At 40.6% G+C, this 17,489-nt stretch overlaps 1 protein-coding gene across 1 annotated transcript in view; it reads left to right on the top strand.

Annotated features, from left to right (window-relative positions):
- The window catches only part of WWC2 (WW and C2 domain containing 2), a 159,113-nt gene that overhangs the window by 104,524 nt on the left and 37,100 nt on the right, over positions 1 to 17,489 (top strand). Inside the window, exons 9-12 of the mRNA XM_090036133.1 lie at positions 1,098 to 1,340; positions 8,957 to 9,046; positions 10,974 to 11,596; positions 16,647 to 16,770. Of these exons, the coding sequence (XP_089892259.1) occupies positions 1,098 to 1,340; positions 8,957 to 9,046; positions 10,974 to 11,596; positions 16,647 to 16,770 (1,080 nt within the window). The remainder of the gene's footprint in view (positions 1 to 1,097; positions 1,341 to 8,956; positions 9,047 to 10,973; positions 11,597 to 16,646; positions 16,771 to 17,489) is intronic.

Below are 17,489 nucleotides of genomic sequence, written 5' to 3'. Positions count from 1 at the left end.
TGGCAGCAACTGAAAATGACTAAATTTCCATCCAGTAGTTATGTGGCCCTTGTGATGTGGATTTTTTGGTCTGTGTAGTTCCCAGCAGACTAGATGTCCATATCACAAAACGCAAGCTACTAATTTGCCTGAGTCTCAGCAGAAAGGTCAAGGACAGAATGGTTATGGAGAGTGAATGACTAGATTTAGTTCTTCCTAGTCAGGATCATGTCACAAGGGCAAGATAATGTAGGGCCATGGTCTCTAAATAATAACATATCTGTTCTGCAAAGAAACAGAATGTTTGCATCTTCCAACCTTTCCCTGTAGCATCTTTGGCAAGCATTGGTGTTGTAAATTAGTGATCTCCTTTCCCTTCTGCTGGGCATGGTCTTAGTACCTTCCATTTGCACCCGGCTTATTGAGGTATGCTTCCTCCTTTCAGATTCACACTTGTATGCTTGCCACTAGGATTTGTGCCCAGCTGTCATGCTCATTCTCTCACAGAGGCCAAGTGTGCTCTTTCCGCAGTGCAGCTAGTCTCCAGCAGGTTAGGGTAACTGGATGACTCTCTTGGCTCTATTGTCTATTCAGGAGCAAAGCCAGGTGCTTCCATAGTGTCACCAGACTGATCATCACTTTATTCAAACATTCAGGTGGTTAATTGAATTGCAAGTCAGTTTTTGGACAGCAGGAAAAATGCTTTCAGTGCATAACACTATTGGTTTTAGTGTGCATCTATAGATGAACAAAGGCAAATCTATAGAAGGGGCATAATTAATTGTGCTTAAGGGCATAAGCTAGGCATTAACCACCTGGGATTTGGAAGAAACCTCTCTATATGGGGACGGAGTGGGGTTTCTTGTACCTTTTTCTGAAGCATCTCTGAGAGAGACAGGACACCAGAGTAAATGGCTCACTGGTCTGATCCAGGATAACAGGCCCTGTGTTCTTAGGAAACCAAATTAATTCTAAACATAACTTTCAGTTTTCATGCAAATTCTATACACAGCTCACCTGTCTTGACAGTTCCAAATATTCTCCTCCTTTTTACATTCCAAATTCTTTGGAGCTATTCACTTATTCTGAGCTCATATACCTTTTGTATTTTATTTTAGCATGGCAAACTTAAAGATTGAGCTGTCTAAGTTAGAGAGTGAAGCCTGGCCTGGGGCACTGGATATTGAAAAGGAAAAGCTGATGCTGATTAATGAAAAGGAAGAACTCTTAAAGGAACTCCAGTTTGTCACCCCACGGAAACGCACTCAAGATGAACTAGAGCACCTGGAAGCGGAAAGAAAGAGGCTGGAAGAAGAGCTGTTGTCTGTAAAAAGTACACCCAGTCAAGCACTTGCTGAGAGGTAAGTTTTCATCTTTTGCTTATGGTAAGCACTCCTTTCTGCAGTTTAACCTTTGTACTCATTGCAGAGTCTGAACTATGCTTTGATGGGCCTTTTTTCTTCAATAACTGTTCTGTGTAGATCTTAATTAAATTTATTATCAGTCTACTGGGCAGTAACACAAAGGACCCTTCTGTCCTGTGACAGAGCACATACACCCTGTATGTGCTCTGCAATATCAGTTGCTCTGCATTTGTTAGCAGCATGAAAATGCCTGTGACAGATGTTAAATAACTAAGGAATGTCCACCAACTGTCAGGAGGGCAACATCATTCACTGCTTGCCGATAATAGCTGTAAAGTATTTGAACTCCGGTTATTTGAACTCTGATTTATCTTGATGGTTGCAACATCTGAAACCCTTCACTGTGGGTTTCATTACACAAAAAATGCAAAAGTTTATTGCTTTTAGCCCAGAAGAAGAGAATAATTGCTGCAGTCTCCCTGATTCACACTAGTGACTAAGATGCCCACTGCAATGCACTGAATTTTGCTGGCTAATGAGCTTGAGAAAATTAATGGAAACTGCTTCACAAAACATTACATTTACAATTGTTTTGAAGTTAAATTTATTTACAATCATTTCTAGCACATTAAATATATTGCAGCTTACACACAAAATATATGAGTGTATGCAGTAGGAAATATAGTGTATGAGACTTGATAGAAATAATGAAGTCAGGACTGTGATCCTGCTCCCATTAAAATGAATGGCAAAACTTCTGTTGGTTGCAGTGGGAGCCCTAAATCACTGGTGAGTAGGACACTTCCCACTTTTATATGCAAATTCTGGAAAACTGCATATTTGCAAAGTGTGCATTAAGCAAGGTTTAATATCATCTTATTGCAGCCTGTTAAATTGAGTTTTCTTTAAACTATCCAGAGAAGCAAGTGGGCAATTATCTGAACCCTTAGGAAGAAGTATTTTCAGTAGTCTCATAACTTTTTCTTTGTTTGCTTCAATAAGACGTTTTCATTTGAGGGCTTGAAATATTAAAACCGTCTTGGGAAGGGAACTGACCCCACCCTAGTGGGGCTAAGCCCTACCCCATAATTACTAATAATTTAAGACAGATTTTTGCAACCCAGCAGTGGTGTGAGCAGGCAAAGGCTGTCTGAGTGCAGTATATATAATGTCCTCAGTGCTGCCAGTGATGTCTACCATCTGAGCTTGCCAAACCTGAAAATGCAGCAGTGAAGGGAAAGAGAGCTTAAGAGCATCCACAGGAGGGGGCCCCCCAGATGGCTTTGCTGTATCTGTTCGAGCAGGGAGCATCTCTGGCAGTGCTTTGGATACATGTAGATGTACTGTTTGTGCTGCATTCAGAAATCTGCCCTTGGCAAGAAACGGTGCTGGGTTTGTGGACAGGCTGTAGGGAGATTTGTTGGAGGAGGTTGCCAGAGGGAAACAGGGCTAATTGGATAGAACAGAGTAGAGTGGGATTACACCAGAAGGAAGCAAGTGCATCTAGTGTGTTTGTTTTGATACTTTCTCAAGAATAATTCTTGAATCATGGGTCCAAAGATGGCAAATGTCTTGTGGACGTAGGGCTGTGTTTTAATTAAATTAAATTTTCAAGGAAGAAAATAGCCAGCTGTGTTAGTAATGTCAGAATTACCATGGATATATGGTCCCTTTTAGCATCCGTTAATCAAAGAACAGAGAATAACAGATCACCACAAAATCACATTTATAATAAAATTTGAAACTTTAAGTCCAAGGATGTGATAATTAGGCTTAATGTAAGTAAGAAATGAATTGTTGTTTCTGTGGTCTGATTTAGCACTTGATTTTTTTAGGGTCTGAATATTTGTTTAACACTGTCTGTGCATGTATTTTGATGCAGATTCTTAATTCAGGTGAATATAACAAGAGTGTAACAAGCTAGTTCTATACTGTTGTCAAGAAGATAGTTAACAGCAACATTTTCCATGACTATGGGCTAGAGGTGCACCAACAAAAAGAAAACTGACTATATCAGAAATCGGCCTGAAGTGGCTGATAATTTGGCCAATAAATGCCCGTGCATGTGCACAGCTGCAGTGCAGCACACAAGCAGTGAGAAGCACAGCCCAGCAGTGTGGAGAACTGTGTGCAGCTGGTAAATCTGTTGTGGTAGAAAGGGATGGGGGAGGGAAGGGACATGGGGGGCGGGGGGGGCTCAGATCAACACCCTCCATGGTAAGGGAGAGAGTAGGGATGAGGCTGGAGTTGGGCGATGCCCAGCTGGGGCAGGCGTGGGATGGAGCTGCGGGTTGTGGGGGGATCTCACTGCTGCGCGCAGCTCATCCAGCGGCTCTCCTGCTCATCTGGCGACTCCCGCAACTGCTCTTGCTGTTTGTCCAGGAGGGCATGGAGGGGAGGGTGCCCCCAGATTGGTGCATGGCAGGCTGCAGCTGTGGGCAGGGGCCAGGGACCTGCACTCAGGGTGGGTGGCAGCATTACTGGGAGGGGGCTGTGGTGAAATTTGAGGTCAGTGCAGCCCCCCTGTAGGCCCCTCCAGCACCACCACTGCCCGCCCTGACCACAGCACAGGATGGCCCCTGGCCCCAGCCCACAGCTGCACCCTGCCCTGCCTCGCCCTGCACAGATCCAGGGGCACGTACCCCTCCCCCCCCCGTGCCCTCCTGGACAAGTGACAGGAGCAGCAGCAGGAGCCATGCCCCCCAGACAAGCCGTGGCTCCCATCCCATGCCCACCTGCCCTGTGGCTCCGTTCCACGCCCGCACACCCCGCACCTGCCCCAGCCTCACTCCCTCTCTCCCTGTGAGGAGCATTGATCAACCCTCCCATACCCCTTCCCTCCCCACTCCCCTTTCACCACAACAGACTTACCAGCTGTACACACCTGTATCAGAAATCAGATTGGTATCAGCTGATATGCGTCCTTAAAAATCGGCTATCAGTATCAACCCCCCAGATCTCTATCATTGCAACCCTACTATGGGTGGAGCCATGATTTTGTAAAAGACAGTGCAAGAGGAGTGACTGGGGCTTCCAGCTTTGCCCCCACCCCACTGGAAACAGGCAGACCATATTTCAGGAGTAACATCTGGGGCCTTTTTAAAAATCTCTAAATCAGGTAAAAATACCACCCACCTCCTCTGGCACAAGCCCCCTTTCCCCTCTCCCGCCTATGCTCAGTGGCACATCCCTTTCCATCCCATTTTCCCTTTCCTCATCTACTGCCCCTGGCAGACCTGAGGGCAAGAGAGAAACTCTAGAAATGCTCCTGCCCAGCTCTATCCAGGCTCTGCAGGGAGCTGGACTTAGTTGGGGACGATGGCAGTGGTTGTGGTGGCAGGCAGGTTTTGCTTCCCTGAGCCTGCTCGTGGACTGGCAGGAAACACCTGGGGTTCAGGCAGGGAGAAGGGACCTGCCTACTGACACCACTGTTGCTGTTCCCAGCTGCGTCTGGTCCCCATGTAGCCTGGTTGGAGCAGGGCAGGAGTGGCTCTGGAGCTCCCCTGACCCCTGAGTGAGCCAGAGATGGCAGAGGCAGTGGCAGGTGGGTGAGGGGGGATGAGAGTGAGGAGACTTGTTGTTGAGCATGGAGGGGAAGGAAGGGGAGTGGAATTCGTACCTGATTCGGGAACTTAAAGAAAGTCCCCAGCTGCTGCTCCCACAGTGTGGTCCAAAAGGGGTATGACCACACTAGTGCATCCCCTCTGAACTCCCCCTGTGTATGACTCCTGCTTTCATTGGAGCAGCTAGTTACCAAGTATTCTGTCTCATTCGGAGGAAGATGCATCTCTTCAAACTCTTCCACTTACATTTGTTTCTAGAGCAACCTGTCTTTCCAATTAGAAAGGCAGAATACTCTTGCTTTTCTGAAAGTGCCAGAAGTTCTGGTATCCTAATCTGCCAATTGACCAGCAGGTGGTACATGAAGATTAGGGTGGTTTATGCTTGCTTGAACATTGTAATGAATCTTGCCCTGTAACTTTTATGATAATATAACTAAATCCCCTGGCTCCAAAGTATATAAGGTCATTTTACGCAAATCCTATCCTTTTCTGTGACTCCTGCTGACACAGGTCCTCTAAATTTTGCAACAAGGCTCTAAGGGTGAAACAATTCCTGAAGTATGCTAGTTTTTATTTTTTAATTAATGTCTTAGATGGATCCTCAGAATGTTATTTCCTGAAGGTGAAAAGATGCTGCCTACAATGTTTGTGAGTGATGCCAGTCCACAATACCTATTTGATCCTGCTACGCTGCCACTGTTGCTGCATCAACATCTTATTTTATAATGTTCAGTGAATACCTTAAGCTTGTCTGGTTCAAATGAATGTTTTCACTGACTGCTGCAATGAAGCAACACCTTAGAAAGCAGCAGATCCTATCAGTGTGTGACATGAATAATAGGGGAAAGGGGGGAAAACAGAAGATTTGTAGCATACTCATATGTATCTCAGTGAAGCCTAGGGATATTTTTGAGTGGGCAGGTGAAATTGTACTGAGTGTCAGTTTACAAAAGTGGGATCGTAATTTATCGGAGGTTAAAGACAATCACAGATGTGATTTCTGTAAGGAGACTCCCACGTGGTCACGCAGAAATAGCACTCCATTTTCCCTAATTGTGGCTTTGTTGAGAGGGCCATCTGCTGCCTCTTCTCCCCTGCTTTCCATCTATACCAGTTTCCTTTATTTTTTTGACCTCAGACAAAACACTGTGAGTAATCACAGACCTTTTGGTCTTTAAGGAAGCAATGATTTAATGAATAAGCAGGAAATTTTCCTCTGTGGTTTTTTTTGCTGTTCGTTCCCAAATGGTTCCCTTATTTTTCTTGTCATAAATAACCATATCCATAAACAAAATAGTGGATCGTGTTGAGAGAAGAAGGTGCATGGTGCATTTTGATGCATCACTAATTCAAGTAGAGCATTTTTTTTTTCATGAAGGAAGAATCCTTTCATCTTGAAGAATGACTGACAGGACTTTAGTATCTCTTCAGTGTTGTAGGAAACTCTAAGGATCAGGCTTTTAAAGGTTTTAGGTAACTAACCTCCATTGATTTTGCTGGGAGTGAAGCACTTAATTGCCATTAGTATTCTGGTTAAAGACAAGTTCTCTAATTTTTTAGAGGCTCCTCTGATGATTGAGAGTTTAATTCCTTTAAAATACACTGAACATTTTTGGTCACTGTACCCTCTCACCAGAGGTCATGACCTTGGCTGCTCTCAACTGGTATAATTTCTTCTAACTTCCTTAGAGCTGTACTAGTTCACACCAGCCAAGATTCTAGGTCAAAATATGTTTCTTGTTAATATTTTAAGTCTTCTCACAATGATTTCATCTAGCTGTACATTTGCAGAAATTAAAACTAATGTAAGTAACCCACAGATGATAAGGTTAAAAAATGAATGACTTACCCAGGTGTTTCAAATATGCACGTAATTACTTAACACTTGCACTTTAATAATAAGAAAATGTATATTGTCAAAATATCTACAGATACCAGTCTTTTAGTTAGGATCAAGTCATCTAGTGCTGTTTGCTTTTCTTCTGTTTCAACTTGACTATCAAGCTTTAAGTAATTAGAGTTACCAGAAATCCTTGGACAGAAAGAACATAGCTCTAAAACAAAAACTTCTTGTTGTCTTTCTGCATTATATATTTAATATGAAATATAGCATACAGAAACCCTAAGGTCTAAAGTCTGGTCTTAAAACAAAGAAAGTCTTTTATTTCAATCAAGTTATTTTATTTTCCTCAGGAAAGACTTTGGGTGAAATACTGATTCTCACTGATGTCAGTGGCAAAATTTCCACTGGCGTAATTAAAGCCAAGATTCTACACTTTGTCATTTAAAAGAATATTACATCTGTGTCTCCACTTTGGACTTGAGGATTTGTTTACCATCTTTGCTCAAACCGTGGTTGTTTTTGAGAATATAAAATATTTTCTAGGAGTATTAAAAGAAGACTTCAAAAAGATCAACAAAGTCAAAGTTTTGAAGTAGAAGAAATAACATCAATAAATTAATTGATCAAATATAAAACATTAAGAAGTGGCTGATATCCACTTATTGGAAACACCTAAAATATAAATATTACATGTCTTACAGAATTATGCAAATCTTTGGTTTTCTAATTTACATGATGTTGAATTTAATCCGTGCAAGGGCTGGTTGGGTATTTTTCTAGTTTTTCATTAGAAAGTGTTGACTTCTCAAACCCCAAACTCTGCAGGAATGTGAAAACCACTTTATAGGAAATAGAATAACTCAGACAGGAGGTTTAAAGATAGTCGTCCCAGATGGCCCTTGAACCTGATGGTTTGGGCACTTACCAAGTGTATGGGAGAGTGGTATTTAGGGATGCCCAACTGTTCTTTACCTTTTTTTTTACAGACGGTCCAAAAAAATGCATGTTCTTGAAGTCCATAAAATTAAACTGCCTATAAAAAGCAGAAACACTGAGGTCATTTCATGTTAGACGGGGATCAGAGCAGTGCCACCTGGTGTCAAAGTGAAAGCACTACTCAGAGCCCTGCAGCGAAGCCTCTGGTCCACTGGAGCATTCATAGCTCCATCCACCATTCTGTCCTAGCGAGTTCAGCTACTGAGTGTCCTGGCCATTGCTGAGCCAGGCAGGACAGGGATGGAGCTGTGTGGCTGGAAGGGGAGGGAGAGGTAGCCTGCTGGGCTTCCCCTGGGTCCTACTGCCCTTGGTTCCTGTCATTTTTGGCAGGAACCACAGGTAGATAAATATTAATTTTTTTAATTTTTTAGGGGCCCTGCAGGCTGGATAGAATGGCCTCGTGGGCTGTATTTTGCCCACCGTGGCGCAAGGTCTTGCATTCTTTATGAAAAATTTGGAATATGGTTGGGTTGATCTTAATATAAATTCTAAACTTTTTTTAAATCTTGGAAACATTTGGGAGATAAGAAAATTGTTTCTGATCGGTTTTTGTTTTTTGTCAGTTCCCATGATAGTTTGCACTGTCAATTTGTGTTAGTTTCTAATGGTTTATGTCTGAAATCTTTAAGATTTGTCTATAGAGTTGATTCAAAATTCATGTTAGTGTTCAGTAAATTAACATCTAGTATGGAATCAAATTAATCAGATTCATTTCTAAGGACTGAATTACATAATAAATTGAATTTCTAGAGATAAATCAGAAGTAGAACCAACTCTTTTCAGCAGAGTGTACAACCTCAGTAAGAGACACAAAAGACTTTGTGTGCGTTTCTTTTGTTTTTCCCTACCCTTTTCTTTGTCACTGTTGGAAATTAGAAATATTGTACCTCCTTGATGAGAATCCATCTTTAAAAAGCAACACAAAATGTTAGTAAATGATTAGCATTGCCTGAGGAGAGAATGGCAAGAGAAGTTTATGGGTAAAAACTGTAGAAAACATTGAAAAATTAAAATATAGCAAAAAAAATGGAGGAGAGACATCTGACATTATTGACTAAGATAAGTAGCTATAATAATTAAAAGGTTTTTTGGGTGAGCTTTGGAAGCTCATCTAGAGCAACCTGTAATCTATAAAATATTATTTCATATTCACTTAACCTCTCATAAATTTTGTAATGTTGTTTATGTTTAAATATAGTTCTCTTTAACAGGTTGAAATTAGAAGAAAGAAGAAAAGAACTGGTACAAAAACTTGAGGAAACTACAAAATTAACCACTTACTTGCATTCACAACTTAAAAGGTGAGGCTGAATTTTGTTTATTATGTTTAAAAGTAAAGATATATTTTCAGTTGCAGTCCAGCAGACCTAAATACATTTGAACTTCATTCTTAGATTTTCTGCTAGCTGGAAGCTGAAACAAATTCATTTGATATTTGTTCCAAGAAAATGTAAGTGCAATGGCTTCAAGCATTGTGACTCTGTGCAAATCTACTCTAGCTGGATAGTTTCAGTAAGTGCAAAAGGATAGATGTTTCTAAGCAGGTTTTGTAATTAAGCAAGGGGGGGTGGGGAAGGCATCTTTCTATTTAGATTAAAAAATGTTCAGAACAATCTTTAATACATGAGATGTCTCCAGAATGGCCTCTTTCCTAATGAGAAAAATACCCTTTGTTTTTAAGTCTGAGTTTATCCAGAAGCTTGGCTGCATGAATTATAACTTTAATTCTCCATGCTAACTAGAGAGATTCATTACATACACAGCGGCATCAGTGGGAATGTAAAGGTTGTTATGATTGTATTTTTTCACAATAGTTACTAAATTACTTTTTTTTATAATGTTCATTCCAATGCAGTTTAACATCAGTAACAGTCTGCCCTGTTGCTTATTGTTTTAAAAGTCTGACTTCATTATAATCTATTATTATTCACTTTATTATGATGACAGCGTGTTGGTCACTGTACATATTCATTGCCTTGATGGGAATGAAACATCTTTGTTGCCTTGATGGGACTTAAAATTTAAATACCTCATGTCACAACTTTGTCTCTTGTGGTCTTTCTGGGTGCATCCCCCCAGGTGTCAAGCTTTGTCCTTTTACCTGTCCCAGGGTAGTCTTAACATTCTCTGAGTCATTGGTGAGATCCTGGGTTACTGTGCCTGTCATATTCACCATGTTTTATCTGACAAGTCTGTCTAATGCTTGAAGTGTGTTTCAAGGGGCTGTGGGCAATGACATAAATATTCAATAATCAGATAGTTTTCTTAAAACAAAAATGTTATCTTAGAGTTGTCGTGCTTAACCTTCCAGCGCTGGACCAGATTAGTGGTGTGGGCTGACCCTGTGAGCAGGGTCAGTCCATGTGCTTGATCCAGCATGTTGTCAGTCTATGGGTGAGATTCAGTGTACCAGCCTGGGTGCATGTGCCAGCCCAATCTCTCTTACACAGCCCAACCCCTGTGCACCAGATCTAGCCGTGGATTGAGCCCTGCATACTGGCCGCACCATGTGCCAATGTGATCTAGCATGCAGGATTACATTATCCAGCCCACAGGGCTCCCCTTAGGCTTAGAAATTACACTGCCACCGCTGTTCCTGCTGCCAAATTTACAGACGCATGTGGAGATCCATGGGCTGGATGACATGGCCTTGCAAGCTGGAGGTTGAGCACCGCTTTCTTAGAGCTAGGAATAAAGCTTTCTGAGAAAAAGCTTTTAAAAGCTATGTGCATCTCTTACTCTACTTAAAGCCTTTACCTCCTTGTGTTGGTGACCTAGGCAGACTGAAATTCTTCTGAGGCCTAGGCAGTATCTTGTATCTCCATCTGCTTTCTGCAAAAAATATTCTCTCTGTCCAGAGAGTCTTTTTTTAATCTTCCCAGAATTCTGTTTTTCATCAGGATTTTTTGACCGGGTCAAAAGCAGTTTTGCAGGTTGGCTGTCAACGGTGGTAAAATCATCAGTGCTAATAGTTCTGGTTTTGAGCTATAACAACTTCTAAGTGTTGAGACCTGGCTATTTTGAGCCTTTCTTTTCCAGGCAGACTCCTACTAAGCTAAAGTTATATAGTAATGCAGACAATACCTTGATAACCAGGACTACATATAGTATTCATAAACTATTTCAGAACAGGTCCCAATTCATCACATCTGTCTTTATGGTTAAATAATGATTGTCAAGTCTTTAGTAGTTTAGTTACATAGTGGTTCTTTTTTGCTTTCTTTGCAGCCTTTCAGCTAGTACATTATCAGTGTCTTCAGGGAGCAGTCTTGGATCCTTGGCATCCAGCCGGGGCTCTTTGAACACATCCAGCAGGGGGTCACTAAACTCCCTCAGCTCCATGGATCTCTATTACAATCAAGGTGATCAAATAACAGATTTGGACTATCAGTATAAACTTGACTTCATATTGCAAGAAAAAGGTGGCTACATTCCTTCTGGGCCTATTACTACTATTCATGAAAATGAGGTAGTGAATTCCCACGGAAGATTGGGTTACAGTAACTCTTCCGGATCTTCAGCAGCGGGCCATGCACCAAAATTGACTGAGCCTCCCAAATCTGTGACATCACTCTCTTCCAGATCCTCCCTTTCCTCCTTGTCCCCTCCGGGTTCTCCCTTGGTTTTGGAAGGTGCATTTCCAGTGTCTGCACAAGATTCTCCTCTGCACCACCTCAGCACAGACTTTGAAGATTGTGAATTGCCTGGTGACTTTGCAGACATTAGTCTTTGTGAGAACCAAATGTTGCTGGATTCTGAAGCTAGAGCAACATCGCAAGCTCTTACAGATGATAAAGAACTCAGTGAAAGTGTTGGACAGCCTCTGTCTCCTTTGCATGAAAGAAATACAGGTAAATATGGTTGTAATGTCAAACTGACATGATTGTTAAATGTAGGATTGCGTCTAATATAATCAACATTTGGGTGAGATACATCAGCACTTGCATAGAATCAGCAGATATTAATTTAGGGTTTTATCCTGCAAAGCGTGGAGCTCTCAACTTCCATTGAAATTGGTTCACTGACGCTTTACAAACTTGTCTTTGCTGTTTATCTTAAAATGTATTTTGTTGATATTTAACATGGGATTTTCAAAATGTTCTCAGTACAAGTTTAGCTCTTCTGTTGAAGTCAACTATAAAAGCTTATTCTAAGTGAAGATATAATCCATTTCATTTGTTAAAAAAACAGCTCAATGACTTGCTAAAAATATCTGGGCACAAGCTATGCTGATACATGCACTCATGAGCATGTTGTTAATCATATTTCACCATGAGAAGTAAGGATGTCTCGTAGTTTTTAGGCCTAGAAGGATATGCTTTCTTTTAAAAATTTGCCTGAGGAGGAAAATAGTAGAAAAAGGAAGAGGCAGTTAGCGTGCAGTTGCACTGCTGAGCTAATTAACAGTTGGGATTCAGTTACCGCTGTATAGGCTGTTCAGGGAATCCCATAGTAATATTCTTATGTTCCATTTCAGTTCTGTATGAAGAACTCTGCCTGTTTAAGTGTTGTGGTGGAGATACTTTATTGAAGACTGGAGGGGGAGTGTTTTTTTATGCACAGTATTGTTGTGCCATCTTCTGGCCAAAATGTTAACTTGCTCTCCGGCTTTGGTTCCCACTTTTATTCCTGTCCTGCATGTCACCCTCTTTTGTAGTATTAATGTTTATCATTTTTTCAAAAAGCTGGTACTTTGAAATCTGGCTCGCACTTTTTTACCTTTGTGGCATACTGAGGTCTGGAGCCAAATCTGGTTAAATAATAACCCTTAATCCAAAAAGACTATAGCAGGCTGATGTTGATAAAGTTGAAAGCATGAGTAATGAAGGAATCCCACATCAAATACTTTCTAGCATTAAGAAACTCCCAAAACCTGATTTCTCTGGAAAAAAGCTGGGACTTCAGGCATTGCAAAGAAGTGTGGGGAAGATTACATAGTCAATTTTAATGAATACTTCAGTTCTCAACAATTGTGGATTTATAATCAGAAATTTTGAGGAATAGTAAAGCATCTGCCAGTTCCACAACTGCCCTCCTAAAGCTTCTGTCCAAAAGCCTGCTAAAGCTTGGTGGAGGGGGCTGGACCCAATGATCTTCCGAGGACCCTTCCGGCCCTGCAATCTATGAATCACTTGGTTTTCTTTTACACATGTCCTACAGGGGCAGCTAGGGGTGGGGGAAAGCAATTAATTGGGTAGCAGTGGTAAAGTAAATTCCTCTCTGATGCTTCTTTGCTTCTCAAACCATATGACTGTTAGTAAGCCAGAGGCCCAATAGAGATTGTAGTCTGGCACCTTGGTTACTGCCTTGCCCATTTTTTGGAATCAACTGAACAGTGTAAAGAGGTTCTATTGATGGTACCAACATGTGGAGGATTAAGGTCAGCTTGGTATGCAAAGCCTTTCATTAAAAAAACTCTGTCTTTGCACTGATGGTTGATAATCTCATTTAGGCTATTCAAAGCAGCAGCACTTGATCGCACTTGGAGAGAGAACTTTGTTTGTTGACAGGTTTAAAAATATGTATTTTTAAATCTTCCGTTATGGAATTGTCTCGTATTCCTCCTAAGCAGGGGTCGTAACATGGCAAGATGTGGCAGGTAGACACCAAATCTACTGCTAGTTTTGTTGCAGTTGTTGAGGTGAATGTATGTTATGTTGCCTCTGCATATTTTCTTATTGGCTTATGGTGAGCTTTGTCAAGCATTTAAGTATGATGACAACATTAATGTATTTATGCTGTTTGGTACTGTCTCCATTATGCTGATGAAGAACTCGGGCATGGAAATGAAAGAGCCGGAGTTCTAAGCGTGCTGAGTACCTGCAATTGCAGCTGTTTGGGAGACTAATGCTCAGCCAGCACTACTAAAAATCAAGCCCCCCAGAGACCTGCCTGAGGTCACATACTGACTCTATGGCTAGTAAGGAATATAATCCAGATTCTCATGAGTTCCGGTCCTTAATCACAAGACCTTCAATTGCCTTTTTGCATCACCTGTAAAATATTACTTCTTTCCAGCCTCAGTCTCCGTTTGTGTGTTATTTGCTTTAGCTGTCTGCAGCATGCTTTCTTGGGATAGACACCCAGTGCACAGTTGTTATGAATCAAACCAAGGGTGTACATTTTTATGTAAGTTTAATAATTTTTTTTTCATTTTTTAAAAGAACATCATGTAACCAGCACAGTGAACTGACTCCTAAGTGCAGCAGGGTTTCTATTTCAGCATTTCAGTTCTACACCAGCATTTTCTCCTTGACATAAGGGTTTGTGTACCTCAAGCCAAACATGGTAGGCCAAATGCAGAATGTGGTACTCAATTTAATTGCCTGAGTTTGAAAATTAGGGCCATGGAGCCATCAGGTATTTATACAATTTAACAGTAATTAAAAAGTACCTGGAAAAAAACAAACATCGTAATAAATTGCAAATGAGGCGCCAGAAGAGGAATATAGATTGCATACAGTACATTGTGAGCCAGTTATACACAATACTACAGAGTGACTAATGATCAAGTGGCCTGAATAATGCAAAAATATAGCTTTTACTGCCTTTATCCTCTTCTTTTTTGACATGACTTAACTTCCTTTGCTTTAGAAGGTTCGTAGAATTATAGTTAAGATAGAAAAATGTAATCAAATTCATATCCTTAATTACAAGATGAGATCCAACCAATTTAAAAAACAAATAAGTTTACAGTAATTTCAGTAGGCTGGCAGCTCACAAACTCCAAGTGGACAGGGCAAATGAAAAAACAGTTTGAAATATGGCTGTAAGAAATCCAGGGGGTTTATTTTGCTGATTTGAATAAACTAAATTTTAAGTATTTGGGAAAGGATGATATGGATGAAAAGAAAATATATGAAATTCAGAGCTTTTTTGGTGTGGCTGTTGTTCTTGATAATGTCACTGGATCATTAATTCTAAACACATTTATAATAAAAAAAATCTACAGTGAATTGTTCTTCATACTACAATTTGCATATATTGATATGTCATGCCTAATATATAATACACAATGCTAAAAAAGCAGCATTAAAAAAATTTTAAGATTGCAAAGTCAGACACTCAATTATGTGGACAGGTCAGAGTAAATTAATTCAGTTCCCCAGAGTATGTGTTCTAAGATACCATGTTTGATCACATATTGATGTACCTTTGTTCTATAAGACCCTGGTGTCATTCTATGCCTAAGATGGACAGTGCTCAGAAGTGAATGAGGCTGTTGCCTGGAGGAACCCTGCAGAAGCAAATATAGGGAAAGCTGTGTTCAGTTCTGGGAGGGACTGTGTACACTGATCTCTTTTAGGAGATGAAATGCATTTAGTGCAGACAGAATCATGTATGGATTTAGCTGCCTAATTCCAGTCCATTGAGCACTTAACTTGCCATCCTTTTTTGGTAGGATTAGAATTTGGTTAAATAATGGGGCAGCATAAGGCATGTCTTTAGTAGCAGAATTACACTTGTGGCCGGGATGAAATTCAAGTTTCCATTCCAAAGCATGTGGGCGTTGAACTTCCTCAATAAAGTAGTCATGAAGATTTATTTTATCATGGGCAAAACAACCTTCCTAACTCACCGCCCCTCCCACCCCCCCTCTGACTTCATTCTTGGGAATGGCGCTCAGGTTTAATTGATCTGTTTTCCAAAAAAATTCAGCCTGAGGAAGATGTGCCCTGCATGGAAGACTTCAGCCTGGAAGGTTAAAGCCTGACAAAGTTGTAAGCATCTGTAAACAGGGTCTTACAAAGGGCTGTCTCACACAAACTTCACTATATGCAGTACTAATGGTGCTGCTTATAATAATACAAAACCCTTCTGCAAGCATTCTGCTAACTTGCCTCTCTTTGTACCTGTCCCTTGTAGGCTCTTCTGGGGAGGTGTGAAGCATAATACGTATTTACTCTCCTGTATGGGTCCCTGCTGGGAGCAACCGAGTTGGAATAACTATGAAGGTCTTCCACAGTCAGTCTGTGTCATTGTCAAAGTCAATTTTAGGCAACTGTGGTAATTCCTGGGGGTAATCAATAAATCATGTCATCACTTCACCCCTTGCATGATGGGAGGGAGAAAGGAGGAAGGGAAAGAGCACTTCATCATCAAGGAAAAAGCATCTCTACTGCCACAAATAAAAGTAGAAATGCAGCAATCAATCCTCTAATCTGAAGCCTTAAAATTTAAACATCTTAACAAGATGTAAAGTCATGACTCAGGAGGGGAGGGGTTGTAACGCATACCAATATTCTCACTCCTTGGCAGATAAAAGAACTCCACAGGCGTGCAACTTATTACATTGTAGAATGCGGCTTTCAGTGAATGCTTCTTGCTCACTGCAGGACACCAGCGTATGAGTACAAGTTGGAAATTAAAAATAAGTAGTAGTCGGTACCACAGATTCTGTAACGTCAGAAGTTTTTGATGAGAGCGTTAAGCATTTTTTCTCTTAAATCAAATGGGATTTCTCATTTCTAGTAGGGATTTCACAGGCAAGGGGGAAGGGTACCTGAAGCTTCTATCTGGTTTCTAAATGTTTAATAGACTGTAGTCATGGGCATTGGTTTCATGTGCAGCTGAAAGGTTAGTCCAGTGAGAATTTAAAGCTGGTAAATGTGGGTTCAAAGCTTAAGATGAAGACTAATAAGGGTGATAGAAGCCTGTGCTTCAGAAGGGGATAACAGCCATACATTTTCAAGCTCATCAGTTTAGACATAAAAACCTCTAACCAGAATATGTGTTAACACTAATACATTCTGTATCTGTTTAGTGGTGTGGAACAGAATTACTCCATGATGTTCAGCTAAGGGTCACTGCTTTCAACTTGGCAATGTTCTGTGCTGTGCACTTGTCTTTTTCTGATGATTAATAACTAGTACTAAATTTTATTCTTTCTTTTTTGCTTAGGTGTCGACTTACCGAGAAGTGCAGTAAGTCACCTGCTTGAGGAAAAAGCAGCTTGTGTGTCTGCTGCAGTGTCTGATGAATCTGTAGCTGGAGACAGTGGTGTATATGAAGCTTCTGTGAAACAGTATGTTTAAGAAACAATGCAACTTCTCTGACTGGAACTGAAATGCTAGCACTGCAGCGCAAGGAGATTTTTCTCTGTTTTTCCTTTCCTTTCATGTATAAGGAAAACCATTCAACAAAATAGGCAGCCTTATAGAATTACTTTTCAAAGATTGGAAACACAGATATTAACACTGCTTTAAAAATCTTAGCTTGGCCCTGTTGTGCTAACAAAGTATCTTCCATTCCTACTTTTAAAATCATATCTTAACCAAAACTTTTATCTATAAACAATGCAGGTTCTGCCACATAGCTAAATAAATGCTGTTGTGTTTCCTAATTTTTATGTATGTAATTATCTGTGCAACTTTAATATTATATTAACCTGGGTGTTTATTTGAATGTCTCTTCCTTATGAAGAGCTAGAGAAGAGAGAACAAATTTCCAAATTTTGATATTCATATTAAAATAATCAAAGTTAGGCTTAGAAGTTTACATTTCACTTAATTGAATGGGACAGAAGTGTTTGCACTTGCTGTTTTTTGACTGAGGACAGGTTTATCCGAGGCTTGTCAAATCCTTGCATATTGTAATAGCTCCTTCTCAGCATTGAGAGCAATAAACAAAATTTAGCAGAGGTAACAGCATTTGAGAAGTATTAGAAACTGTACCAGAAACTAAGGACAAGTCTCTAGAATCTCCTGGTTTCACATCAGCAATTTTTGTATGTTCATTATACCC

The sequence above is a fragment of the Crocodylus siamensis genome, chromosome 2 (genome assembly GCF_052110815.1).
Source record: "Crocodylus siamensis isolate JL-2025a chromosome 2, ASM5211081v1, whole genome shotgun sequence".
NCBI lineage: Eukaryota > Metazoa > Chordata > Crocodylia > Crocodylidae > Crocodylus > Crocodylus siamensis.
The sequence above is the reverse complement of the archived record's forward strand: the minus strand, read 5'-3'. Positions and strand labels throughout refer to the sequence as shown.